Here is a 14,710-nt window from a genome sequence, read left to right as displayed (position 1 = left end):
TTAAATTAATTAATTAAGCTGATAAATTAATTAATTAAGTAGCCTAAGGTTATTACTAAAGTATTCCTAAGTTATTAGGACCATAACCAACGTTTTGGATCATCCTAGGTTAGGTACTAGGTGGTCTCTTTGACTAGTTACTAGGTTAGTGCCACCTGGTTATGTCTTAGGTTATCGGGTGCACTAATTAGTTTATTTCGTTTGTTCCTAGGTTAGTTAGATATTTATGTCAGTAGGTTAGAGTATATAATTAGTTATAAAGTTAGGCCCCAAATGAAGTGGTCCCTTGTGCATGTTTTTCCCCCAACTACCCTAACCGAATTCGGTTAAGGTGGTCCCCTCCTTTAGCCGCTTCTTCACATGTCTTGTACATGTGCCTGCACATGGATTTGTTGTACTTTCATAACTTACTATTATTTATGGTTAATTTTTAGTATTTACTTATTGTCCCAAGGACCCTTACCATGTCCTTGGGCACTGCTGAATTTACATGATCATTTTAAATGGTCATGTGCTATGGTATCTAGGCTTGACACTTGGATGCCTCATACCTCACACGTTGGTTGTGGATCTATATGTATATAATGCCAATTATATTAGCTTAGGGTCTTCCTTGCAGGTATATTCCTCAAACAACTATCTTTTGATTGGGATATGACAACAAAAAAAGTATATTTCTTATTCGTATATAGAAAATTGGCTAATATCTCTTAGACAATTTTTCTACACTATGCCCAATATTTCTCAATATTGGGCATTTAGGTGCCTATGTAGCCCTAATAGGCTATCCTAAAGGCATACTGGTATCTTCATTGGACATATGAGTTTCCGAAACATTACATTATCCCCCCTTAGGAACATTCATTCCTGAACGACATTTACACATCATTTAAACAAAGAGGGTGATTTTCGAAAGTTACTTTACCATGCTTAAACTTTTCTCTTTTGTAAATATCTGATTCACACTTATTTGGATGATGCATAACATTCAAGATTATCTGAATCTTTATATTTGAGATTGAGGAATTTCCTTCTCGACCACACTTAACTTAAGCACACAACAACTCATGCAATACAAAAATCATGTCTATGCTACACAAAAACAGCAACATGAAATGCAAACATGAATTAAATTTAACACACATAGTGCTATTATAAGACATACGATTAGGGACTTTCAACACCAAATCGACTAATGAACTAAAACATAGAGTTATTTAAACAGAAAAACCAGACTTAGGAAGAGTATACCTAACCTCAAGAACTAAACAAATGAGGGTAACAGAATCTCATATCGGCCTCGGCCTCCCATCTTGCCCCCTCAAACACCTTCACGGTGAGAACCTCGTTGTCCTTCAGTCGCTTCACTTGATGATCTAAAATTTCAACGGGAAACTCTTCGTAAGGAAAGATTCCCATCGACTCCTAACCCCTCGACGGGTAGGGTAGATGTTGGATCGCCTAGACACTTCTCAAGCATTAAAATGTGAAACACTGGATGAACAGAATCCAAGTCTTGTGGTAACCTCAGTTTGTAGGCAACATTTCCTACCCTCTACAACATCTTATAAGTAACTATATACCTCGAACTCAACTTCCCTTTCTTACCAAACCTCAACATCCCTTTCATGGGTTATATCTACAGATAGACTTGATCACCCACCTCAAATTCAAGAGCTCTCTTTCTATTATGTGCATAGGATTTTTCACGACTATAAGCAGTAGCCAATCTATTACAACTCCCCTTGAAGTCAATAGCATATACTCTCAACATGTCTTCAAGGGTCTGAATGGTACGTTCTGCTTGTCCATCCATCTGCGGATGAAAAGTAGTGTTAAGCTTCACCTATGTACCCAAACTCTTTTTGGATCAACTTCAACACCTCGGTCGGTCACAATATGACCAAGAAAGGTCACTCATCTAAACCAGAATACACATTTGCTGAACATTGCATACAATTGATGTTCTCTGAGTACTTGCAATGTCTTTTTTAAGTGTACCTCATGCTCTTCTCTAGACTTAGAGTATATGAGTATGTCATCTTTGAATACTATGACGAAGGAATCAAGGTACTCACTGAAGACTCTATTCATAAGTTCCATATTTATTACGAAAAGCAGTCCTAGGGACTTTTTCTCGCCTCACTCTATGCTGATGATAGTTTGACCGAAGTTATATCTTGGAAAAGAAACTTGAAACCTTGGAGTTGGTCAAACAGATCGTCGATTCTGGGAACTCATTAACTATTGACACAAATTCTATGGAAAAGACTTTTTGATCTAAGTTATTGACTCTAACTAAGTGGTATAAATACCACTTAGCTATCATCTTATTGGATTTTAAAAATGAAACGATTTGGCCTACTGGATTTGAACCTAACTCATTTGGAATTGAAGCCTCACTACCCTGTTTCGACAATCTATTATGGCTTAATAGTTGTGAAGCCAATCCATACCCAAAATTATGTCAAAATTGAGCATGGCTACCTGTACTAGATCAGCGTGAGTGACTATACCAAGGACCTTAATTGGGCAATTTTTGTACACCTTCTAAGCTCTAATGTCGTCCCCTATGGGAGTAATTACTAAAATTGGATCACGCAAGATTTCAGGAAGCACATCAAATCTACTAGCTATCAATTGAGTGACAAATGATAGATTGAATATTGGATATAATAATGCATACACAGGGAAATTAAAGACATGCAACGTACCCGTGACTACACCAACTGACTTCTCTTGCTCTTCTCTACCTTTTAGTGCATAAAACATGTTCCTCTTGGGATGTTCGGCTGCAGAATTTGCATTCAGACGAGGCTGAGCATTATCCTTGGCTTGATTATTCATTTAAGGACAGTCTTGTACCATGTGTCCACTCTTTACACACCCGAAGCAGGTGTTAGTACCTAGGAAACATTCACCTCCATGCGAACGCCCACACTTACCACAAGGCCGTTGGTTCGGTGGACGTTAAAGTCATTGCCCTTTCTCGGGCCAGACCTATTCACCTGAACTCTTGAGTTACATGAAGGAGCGGATTTACCTGAGTGCCTCTCGAACTTAGTCCTGTTTTGGACTCCAAATGAGCCCCTACCCGAGATCGAACTAGGCAGGTCCGCGGCCTTAGGCTTCATGCCTTCGTAATTCGCCTCTTGCGGCGGCTCTCCTCTACTTGATGAGCATGCACCATCAAACTGACAAGATCAATATTGTAATGCCGCATGGCTGCCTGACAATCTTCTACCAGATCCTCTGATACTCCAGTCACGAACCTGCTCATCTCATCCTTGTTATTTACCACAAGAGAAGAAGCATACTTTGAAACTTTAACAAACGTCAAGGAATACTCCTTGACAGACATGCCTAATTGTCTTAGGTTGATAAATTCTTCAACTTTGGATTCCCTTTGCTCCCTTGGGAAGAACCTCTTCAGAAAAGGAGTCTTAAGAACATCCCAAGTGATGGGAACATCTCCTCTAGCTCGGCCAGCAGCCCACATCTGGTACCAAACCTGTGCCACATCCTTGAGTTGATATGCACTCAACTCAGCCTTTGCCTCCTCATCAACACCCATGGCACACAGAATCTTGTGGACCTCATCTACGAACTCCTGAGGATCCTCGCTGACCTTGGACCCGTTATACACTGGGGGATTCATCCTGGGGAAGTCCCTCAGCTTGCTAGCCATAGTACTAGCATGCAGGTTCTCTCTGGGAGCACCCTCTGTCGCGGCTTGAGCAGTAATGGCTCGAGCCTGAGTCGTGATGGCCTGTGCCATCTGCAGCAAAGCATTCCTCACGTCACCATCTGTCAACCCTTATGGGTTAACATGCACTTGTTCAGCGGCATGCTTCCTCAACTCTCCTCGAGGCATTTCTTCTTATGTTTATTTTCTACACGTATACACAAGAAGAGAGTTAGATCCTCAAAATGACATAAAATGTCAAAACTCTACATGGCACGATAAAGAGTATAAGAAGGGAGAATTTCCAATCATCGTGTAGTCTATAAGTCATGATTGTGGCGCGCTTCATAACTATAAGCTAGAAACTACATAACGTGGTTGTGTTGAGCTTTAGATACTAGGTAATTTAACCTCATGCTTTGATACCAAGTTTGTCATGACCGGGACTCTTGTGAGCTAAACATGAATTAACCAAAGACTAGGGACAATGTGAGCATTAACCGACACAAATTCATGCGCATTAACCGACATACATCATGTGAGCTAAACATGAAATCATGTGTCTGCCCCACACCGAAAAGGGGTGGAATCACCGGCCTAGGTGAAACCGTACATGCCTAGCTCGCTTAGATGGAAACCACTGAGTAGTTCCTATGTTGGCTAGACATTGTTCGAAGACTAGGAATTTAATGGGACTACTTATCCACCTCGGTGGTAGCCTCGTCGCATGAGACTTAAACGTACAAGCACATGCTTATAACTAGTCTATTGGTGATACGCTCACTTTCATTATCTTCTTTATATTTTAGAGTTGACTCAAGCATTATGGAAGCTTGCTTCTAGATTGAGATTTACTTACTCTTTTGATGACTTGTCATTCTTACTTTACGTTGATGAAATGTGAATTGTCCTTACATATCATCCTTACTTTACATTGATGAATGTGAATTGTCCTTAGGTATCATCTTTACTTTACATTGATGAAAGTGAATTGTCCTTACATATCATCCTTAGGTGTTAATGAGACTAGTCTCACACGTTGTAACACCTTCATTTGTGAGTGTACTTTTAACATATTAAGTTAGGTGTGAGTAAGACTTGTATCTCTTTCTTTAACACCCCATTCTGGTCACTTACTTAATTTAGACCCTTTAATTATGTTATAACTCACGTTACTTCTTTACTTTAGTGTAGTAGCTTCTTTTCATCGTTTATGGACACTGAGCACTTCTTTCAATAAGTTACACATGTTCATAGTTCATTCTTGTAAAGCATGTTGGAGTTGTCCCAATGAATGGCGTGCACTTGGTTATGGATTCATTGAGTTACTTTAGAAGTGCTTATAATATACTTGATACTCTTACTACACAAGAATTGGCATGATTTGTGATGTTAAACTACTAAGCCATTTTTATTGGCATAAGCCAATTTTTGCGGATGTTTATATTAATCATCAACTATTCATAATTTTATTTCTTAAGTTTAGTGATCTATTTTCTTCTAGTATTAAGACTCGTTTTCATAACCCCTATGTTCAAATTTTCTTTGATATTTGATTTATTTCAAATAACTTTCTTGACTAATTTGTGATCTCTTGTGTTATTATACTATTACATATCTCACTCTCTCTCCTCCAGAGTGTCAAATATTGTATAAATTTTGTGAGTTGTCTTGTGTTATTATATTGGGTGTACACATATTCTAGGGATGATTTCTTTTGTTCATTCATTATAATATTTCTTGCTTTTCTAGTAAATTAGTCTTAGACAATACACTTGTTCAAGAGTTCTAGTAGATTTCTATATCTTTTACATCTTATTAGCTTCACATCTCCCTAGTGGATTTGGTGAACGATGGTGGACTAAGGTCATGGCTTCAGTTGAGGCCATGCGCAAGGGGAAGTAGTGGTAACTTGGTAATGAAATTTCCTAAGATGAACGTATAGGATCATGGAACATAGGGTCACTCTAAAAAAGAGGTAGATAAATATAGTTTATGTCCAAGACACCAAATGAGTAGGTATCAAGCCCCATGATGTGGATGAGTTTAAATTTCCATATTGACGCAATTTTTAGTAGCTTTGATGATTTCACAAAGACTTTGTTTTTTTGGGAGATGAATGGAAGTAAAGCTTCAATTTTTGATTTTGCAAAAGCTTTTGAGGTAGTAATAAGATTGCTAACTATTGTGTTCCAAAGACAAAGAGCCAATTGGTTACCTTTCACAACATGAATAGTTAATAATGTCACACTCCAAAGTAAACCCTAGACGTCACTTGCTAAATAGGACCCCGAGAGGCCCTACATAAGCTACTTGACTTATATGCAACACAATAGAATATACAACAAGACTGTTTAAGTAAGTTGTCCCAAATCATAAAAGAGAGTTTGAACATAAGTGGAGAATCATAATTATGTCATGACAAGCCCTTTTAAAACAACATAGGATTGGTTGGGGCATAACCCATACACCTCGTAAAAAGTCTCAAGAGTAACGAATAAAAGCAATAATTGGTCTTCATTGATTTGCCCTCGGAGTATTAGAACTCTCAAATCCAATAGCTATTAGCAATCCAAGCTAGCCATGAGCGGGAGGAGAAGGAGCATCAGACCCTATATTATGAGATAATATAGGTACAAGTATGCATCAGTACACAAAATGTACTGTGTGGGAACAATGTGTTAACATAAACATGATTTTATGGTAGGTTTAACACGTGTTGTTAGTAAAATCCAAAGTAATCCCTTATATATTTCTTTTGACAAATATACATTCAAAGAAAGAAAGACATTGCTCCCAAGTCTGTCATTTCGAACACTTTCTCCATCTCTTCCTTGAATTCATCTATCGTTTCAAGGTTGTTTCCTGTTACAAGATCATCAACATAAAGTTATATATATAATCACAATGTCATAATCTCTTTTCTTAACAAATAGAGAGCTTATTCACTTAGGATTTTCTTAAATCCTAAGACTTGCAAATAATAACCAATTCGACTATACCAAGACCTTGGAGCTTGTTTTAAACCAGAAAGGGCTTCAAAAGATACACTTTGTCGTCATGTCACTTTTACAGAAAAACCTTGAGTTTCTCCACATAAATTTTCTCATATAGAAAACCATTTCAAAACATGTACTTGACATCTAATTGAAATATTTTGCAACCCTTTTGAGTAGAAATAGCTAGTAACAACCTTATAGTATCAAGCCTAGCAACTTGAGCAAAGGTTTCTGAATAATGAACTCCCAAAATTTGTGAGTAACCTTTCACATTAATTCTTGCCTTGAGCTTGTTAAGAGATCCATCAACATTCAATTTCGTGCGATAAACCCACTTCACACCAATGATCTTCCTATGTTGTGGTTTTTACACAAGCTGCCATGTCTTTCTCTTCTCAATCATTGCAAGCTCCTCCTCCATTGGAGCTTTCCAGTTGGGATAGGAAACTGCTTCTTCAAATCTAGAAGGCTCTAAAATGGCCACATTGCATATCTGGTATATGTCAGAGAGCGACTGTTCCTCTCACAGGTTGATCATCAATATTCTCATCTGATTCTAGTAGTTCTTATGCTTCTGGTTAAATTCTTCCCAATTCCATTGCTCATTCTCCATAAAAAAACACATCTCTACTTACAATAATTTTTTCTGTTTAAGACTGAAAATTTTTATAAGCTTTGGAGATTGTAGTGTAAACAACAAAGACTCCAAATACAACTTTCTTATCTAACTTGTCCCTCTTAAAACGTGGAATATGATAGAAACAAAAACAACTAAAGATTATTAAGTTTTGTAAGGACGGGTTATACCCGTGCGATGCCTCAAAAGGTATCTTTTCCTTCATGGCTTTTGTAGGAAACTTGTTCAAACAAAAAACAGCAGTGTTAGCTGCTTCTGCACATGCCCTTCTTATATAATAAGCCTCTCAACATCTCCATTATCGATCTATTCTTCCATTTACTGACACCATTTCACTTTGGAGTATATGGAAAAGTTATTTGATGCTTAATTCCTACATTTTCATAAAAATTTTCAAAATCGATCAAATGTGTACTCGGTACCATCACCTAATCTAAGCATTTGAATCATGCAACCACTTTGATTTTCTACCAAAGCTTTGAATTTCGAGGACACTTCAGGTACTTCAGGTTTGAACTTGAGAAAATAAATCCAACACAATTGTGTCATATCATCAATGAATGCTATAAAATATTTACTTCCGTTAAGAGAGCAGTCATTTGTGGTCAACAAAACAAAAATCAGTATGGACTAATTGAAACTTCACTGATGCTCTCTAGGTTGCCTTGGAAAAAGGCATCCTACTTTGCTTTCCCAATTGACATGTGTTGCAAGCTGCGTGTTCATCCTCCATAAGTGGTAGTCCTCGAACCGTATCTTTCTTAAGCATGTACAAGAATAACCAATGATAAGAATGTCCGAGTCTCTTTTCCATATATTAGTTTTCATCTTTTGGCTCGGATAGGCAACCAATTTTTCCTCCATTGAATCAAACGAAAAGCTCTTTCCTCTCATTTTAACTTGATAGATTTGTTGTCCCTTAGGATAAAATATCACACACTTATTGTCCTCAAACATAAGCTTAAATCATTCTCCAAAATTTTCCCTATGCTCAACAAATTTTGATCCAGTTCAAGAACATAAAGTACATTTAAGATTAACTTTGTACCTGAGTAGATTTCAATAGCAACTGTCCCTTTCCCTTTGGATGGAAGGTAATCTCCATTGTCACCTTCACCAGGTTTAATATCTTCATGCCTCAAATTCTTTCATCTTCATAATATTCCATTTTCAGAAAGTCCTATATTTCCTTAGGAAATTTAAGTGTCATGATTCGGGAAAATATAGTAGAAGTTACTGCGGCATACAATGGCGAAATCAGAATTTTTAATAAGGGGATTCAAAATCTAAAAAAATAGACACACAAAGTAGCCGAAGGAGTTCGAAATCTACTATATATACCTAAAAATAATATTAACCATGTATAAATCATATAAATTTTCTGCCAAAGGGGGTTCTGATGAACCCCTTCATTGTAAGGTGGCACCACCACTAGCGGCATAGAGGCATGCCTTTGCCTTCAACTTCCTGGTTTTCATCTCTTTGTTTGTTTTAATCAGAGCCGTTGTAGGATTGCCTAGTAAAGGATGAACTTCATAATCCTCCTCTACTGCCTCCCAGAGATCACATGCATCCAAGGTAGGCTTCCATCCTAACAGCCCAAACCTGATAGTTTCTCCATCGAAAGATCACGAAGTCCTATAAAACTGTGTTTTCATTGTGAAACCTTACTTAGCTGAAGCCCTAAAGTGAATGAGCTTAAATTCTTGTGACAATGCTGGAATGATATGATCTATTCATAACTATCTTGTCTAAGATCGCTATGAGGCAGTAGAAGAGGATTATGAAGTCATTCCTTTACCAGAAAATCCGGCTCAGAATAAAACTGAATAAGAGAAGAACACAAGGAAGTCGAAGGCGAAGGAATTCCTCTATGTCGCTAGTGGCGGAACCACCTTACAAAGAGGGGTTCATCCAAACCCCTTCGGTGGAAAATTATATGATTTATACACGGTTTAAATAATTTTTTGGGTATAGATATTAGATGTTGAACCCCTTTGGCTAGTTTGTGTTTCTATTTTTTTAGTTTTTGAATCTCCTTATTGAAAATGCTGGTTCCTCGACAGTATGCCCCGTTATCTCCTACTATTTTTTCAAGAATCATGACACATAAATCGGCAAAGGAAATATGGGACTTTCATAAAAAGGAATATTATGGAGATGAAAGAATTTGAGGCATAAAGGTCTTAAACCTTGTGAGGTAATTTGAAATGCAAAAAATTAAGGAATCTGAGACAATTAAAGAGTAGTTAGATAAACTTATTAGTGAGGCCAATAATGTAAGTTACTTGGTGCAGAACTTTTTGATACAAGGATTGTGCAGAAAATTCTTGTTACTTTACCTGAAAATTTTTAAGAAACAATTGCTTCACTGGAAAATACAAAAATCTGCCAAACATTACTTTGGCGGAACATTTAAACACCTTGCAAGATCAGGAACAAAGAAGAATGATGAAGAACAAGGGGAATGTTGAAGAGCTCTCTAAGCAAGGAATCAATTCAATTCTGGAGGCAAAGGTAGAAAGCAGAACTTGAAGAAGAGCAATGCTACGTCAACATAATCTACTGCAACTGATAGCAATTCTAGCAATGACAACTAAGGTGGAAAATATCCACCATGTCAGCATTGTGGGAACAGGAATCATCCACACTTCAAATGTTGGAAAAAAACTGATATGAGATGCAGAAAGTTTCATAAAGTTGATCATGTTAAGATTATTTGCAAAGAAAAAAGGCCACAACAATGAAATGGAGCTCAAATTGAAGACGAACAGGAAGAATATCAATTATTTGTGGCTACTTGTTTTGCCAGTAGAAGTTCAAGTGAAAGCTGGTCAATTAATAGTGGTTGTAGAAATCATATGTCTCATGATAAGGAGTATTCAGAGATTAGACAAATCTGCAATCTTTGAAGTCAGAATTGATAATGGAGATTACCTTCCAGCCAAAGGGAAAGAACAGTAGCTATTGAAAGCTAATCCGATACAAAGTTAATCTCAGATGTACATTATGTTCCTGAACTTGATCAATATTTGTTAAGCATAGGGCAACTTTTGGAGAATTGTAATAAGCTTACGTTTGAGGACATGAAGTGTGTCATCTTTGATCCAAAGGGCGAAAAAATTTGTCAAGTTAAAATGAGAGGACAAAGCTTTTCCTTTGCTTCAATAGAGGAAAAATTGGTTGACTATCCGAGCCAATAGATGACAACAAATTTATGGAACAAGAGACTGGGAAATTTCAATCACAGGCCACTCTTCTACATACTGAAGAAAGATATCGTTTGAGGAATACCACTTATGGAGGATGAACACGCAGCTTGCAGCACATGTCAATTGGGAAAGTAAAGTAGGATGCCTTCTTCCAAGGCAAACTGGAGAGCATCAGTGAAGCTTCAATTAGTCCATACTGATTTTTGTGGACCAGATAGGTTTAATGGAAGTAAATATTTTATAGCATTCATTAATGATATGAATGATTGTGTTGGATTTATTTTCTAAAGTTCAAATCTGGAGTATCTGAAGTGTTCTCGATACTCAAAGCTTTGGTAGAAAATTAAACTGGTTGCTGTATTCTAATGGTTAGATAAGAGAATGGTACCGAGTACACATCTGATTGATTTGAAAAGTTTTGTGAAAATTCAGGAATTGAGCATCAACTCACTGTTTCGTATACTCCACAACAAATTGGTGTTAGTGAAACGAAGAACTAATGGATAATGGACATGTCCAGATGCTTATTATATGATAAGGGCTTACCAAAAATGTTATGGGAAAAAGTAGCTAACAAGACTGTTTTATTTTGCTGAACATGTTGCCAACAAAAGACGTGAAGGAAAAGACACCTTTTGAGGCATGGCACGGGTATAAGCCGTCCTTCCAAAACTTAATAATCTTCGGTTGTTTGTGTATATCTCATATTCCACAGGTTAAGAGGGACAAGTTAGATAAGAACGTTGAATCTGGAGTCTCTATTGATCATAGTACATCTCTAAAGCTTACAGAATTTTTCAGCGTGATACAGGAAAAATTATGGTAAGCATACATGTATTTCTTTATGGTGAATGAGAAATGGGACTGGGAAGAACTTACCAGAAGAATATCATAAGAAATATACTAGATTCAGATGATAACATTGATGATCAACTTGTGAGAGGAACAAAGTCGCTCATTGACATATACCAGAGATGCAATGTTGCCATTTAGACCCTTCTGGATTTGAAGAAGCAATTTCATATACCAAGTAGAAAGCTGCAATGTAGGAGGATTTTGCAATGATTGAGAAGAGCGAGACATGGCAGCTTGTGGAAAAATCACAACGGAGATCATTGTTCTGAAGTGGGTTTATCGCACTAAAACTAATGTTGATGGATTTGTTAACAAGCTCAATGAAAGACTTGTTGTAAAATGTCACTCATCAATATTTGGAGTTGATGATTCAGAAACCTTTGCTCCAGTTGCTAGGCTTGATACTATAAGGCGGTTAGTAGTTATTGCTGCTAAAAAAGGTTGGAAAATCTTCCAATTAGATGTCAAGTCAGCTTTTTAAGTGGTTTTCTATGGGAGAAAAATTATATGAAGCAACCTCAAGGTTTTTATGTAATGGGACATGACGACAAAGTGTATCTATTGAAGAAAACCCTTTATTGTTGAAAACAAGCTCCAAGGGCTTGGAACAATAGAATTGATAATCACTTATAAGGCTTAGATTTAAGAAAAGCCTACGCGAATCAACTCTATTTGATAAAAAAGAGATTCTGGTATTATGGTTATATCACTTTATGTTTATGATATTCATGTAATAGGAAAAAACCTTGAAATGATACATGAATTCAAGGTTGAGATGAAGAAAGTGTTCAAAATGAAAGACTTAGGAGAAATGTCTTACTTTCTTGGAATGTAAATTTGTAAAATGCACAATGAAGAAGTTCAATATGGAAGATTGCAAACCTATGATCACTCCAATGTATCAGAAAAAAAAAGTTGATTAAAGGTTGAAGAGGCAAGTTACAGAAGTATGGTTGGATGTATCGTTTATCTCACTTCCATGAGACCCATCATTCTGAAAGCAGTAAGTGTCTTGTCAATAATTCCGAATTGTGCAAGTGAAATGCACATGAAAGTAGCAAAAAGAATAATAAGGCATGTCAAGGAAATTTGGACTATGGTGTTAGGTTCGGAAAAAGTCAAAAGTTCAAGTTGCTAGGGTGTTCTGATAGTGATTGGGTTGGGTCATATGATGACATGAAAAAGCACTTCAAGTCATTTTTTTAGCCTTAGTTCAATATTTTTTTCATGGTGCTTAAAAATCAAGGTATCGTGGCATAGTCAACTGCAGAAGCTGAATTTACAGCTGCTATTGCAACTGTTAATCAAGATCTTTGGGTAAGGAAGATTATGTTAGATCTTGATCTTGAGCAACAAGAAATCACGTGTTTGTGGATCATCAGGTAGCCATAGCCATTTCTCATCGCTTCTCTACTTTGGGTGTGCCCTTTTATCTCATAACTACAAATTTTGTTTCTCTCTTTTCTCAATCAGACACCATTTTCCCTCTTGAACTGGTAAGTTTTTCATAAATTCATTCAAATATTTTTTTGTATTAATAATATTCTTGTATTGACGTGTGTTAAGAACACTGATTGCAATAATATTTTTGTTATATTGTTATTTATTATGGTTTTTGAATAAAAAATAGTACTCCAGATCATGATTAATGAAACTTTTTTAAATTATTTTTTTTATCAAAAGTATATATTTTGTTAAAATGAAAATTTATATAATATTTATTAATATAATGATCAATTTCACTTGCACATTCAAATATTAAAAACAAAAATCATTATTATTTAGTGTTCAGATTTAGAGACTACATCTTAATCTTCAGATGTGTACTCAGATCAAAACACTTAAATTTTAATGAAAATCTTACTATTCAGATGTGTATTCAGATTAATTCCCCTTAATCTTAATGGAAACAAATGAGGTATGAGACTACTTTATGGGTGATGTGAAATGTAAATATAATTTTATTTTTAAGAATTCAAAAATTAATGGATTTAACTTCAACGAGCCTTTTGAATTTATTGCTAATATATCTTTTTTTTCCCTTGGGAAGTTTAATATTATATTCATAACTTCCTAAGTACACTTTTATTTGCCATGTTATGTTTTCTAAAAGTCAATTAACTAATTTTTTAAGTTAATTTAGATTACATTAATTCAAAATTTTAAACAAAAGATTTAGATATTGAAAAACAATATGAAAAGTACCATAAATTACAATCTTTTGAATATCAATATAATGAAAAAATACATCCTAAAATATTAGTAAAAATTGTTATAATTTGACTCTAAAAATAAAAACATTTTCTTCATTAAAAATTAATTATTCAAAATCTCTCTTTTTCTACTTTATTCTTTTTTTAGTCTGCTAGTTTCAGAACACACTATAACATCAGTTATGGCAAAAGATATAAGGTAACCATACAAATAAGTAATTAGAGGGAAAGTAAATTTGAATAAAAAATTAACATAATCTTGACAACACACCGTGGATATCATAACTAAACTATAACTCCAAAACCTGGTAGTCACTTGTACATGCCTCTAAGTAAGAAATACTAAAAAAGTAGGAGGTATCCGCCGAAATGACAAGCAACTAGCTCATAAACTCTCCAACTATAGCGTCACACATAGAAGATAAAAAAAAGTAATCAAGATGATTCAGATTCGTAACCTACACAAATGTAGAAGAAAGGGAGTGAGTACCAAATAACACAGTTCTTAGCAAGCAAACAACTAACTCTAAGTAAAACAATATTGAACACAAGTACTCATCCACTCCAATGGAACCTCCTCAACTACAACCTGGAAGAAACAATTAGCCCAATCTAACAATGTTCACTCCATAACACTAAGCTCATAAAGGACATAATATTTTGCACCTGAACATGAATAATCAAAGCCACCATTGTGTCTTACAATACAATAGCCACAATAATATATCAACAATCACAACCGACGAGAATCAAATGAAGTGCAATGTTATATAGAGTGATGCATGTTTGTCCTAGTGATAAAAAATTTTTGTCTCTCAATCTTGAAATCAAGAGGAACTCTTCATTCCGTGCTTCTGTCACGGGCATATAGGTCGATCCTTCTTTTATTTCAATGAATTTTACATGGATGTTATAGCACCCTATATCCTAGATACACCAAATTGCAGATTTCAAAAGCTACATGTGCCACCGACGGGCACCACCATGGACCGTAAGGTGAACCATGGCCTGTGCTGATGGTCCATGAATGGTCACCTGTAGCCCTCCCTAGCAGCACTCCAAAAATTTCACTATGTTTCGACCCACGGACGTACCTACGGGCCATAAGC

At 36.0% G+C, this 14,710-nt stretch overlaps 1 protein-coding gene across 1 annotated transcript; it reads right to left on the bottom strand.

Annotated features, from left to right (window-relative positions):
• Positions 1-3,130: 3,130 nt before the first annotated feature.
• LOC107006078 lies at positions 3,131-11,616 on the bottom strand. The gene is made up of 2 exons (XM_015204726.1): positions 11,503-11,616; positions 3,131-3,778 (listed from the first exon to the last, which is right to left on the bottom strand). Exons 1-2 carry the CDS (start codon positions 11,614-11,616, stop codon positions 3,131-3,133), a joined length of 762 nt encoding a protein of 253 aa, XP_015060212.1.
• Positions 11,617-14,710: the final 3,094 nt, after the last annotated feature.

The sequence above is a fragment of the Solanum pennellii genome, chromosome 12 (assembly GCF_001406875.1).
Source record: "Solanum pennellii chromosome 12, SPENNV200".
Taxonomy (NCBI): Eukaryota; Viridiplantae; Streptophyta; class Magnoliopsida; order Solanales; family Solanaceae; genus Solanum; species Solanum pennellii.
Note: the sequence above shows the minus strand (reverse complement) of the source record. Positions and strands in the feature narration are given on the sequence as shown.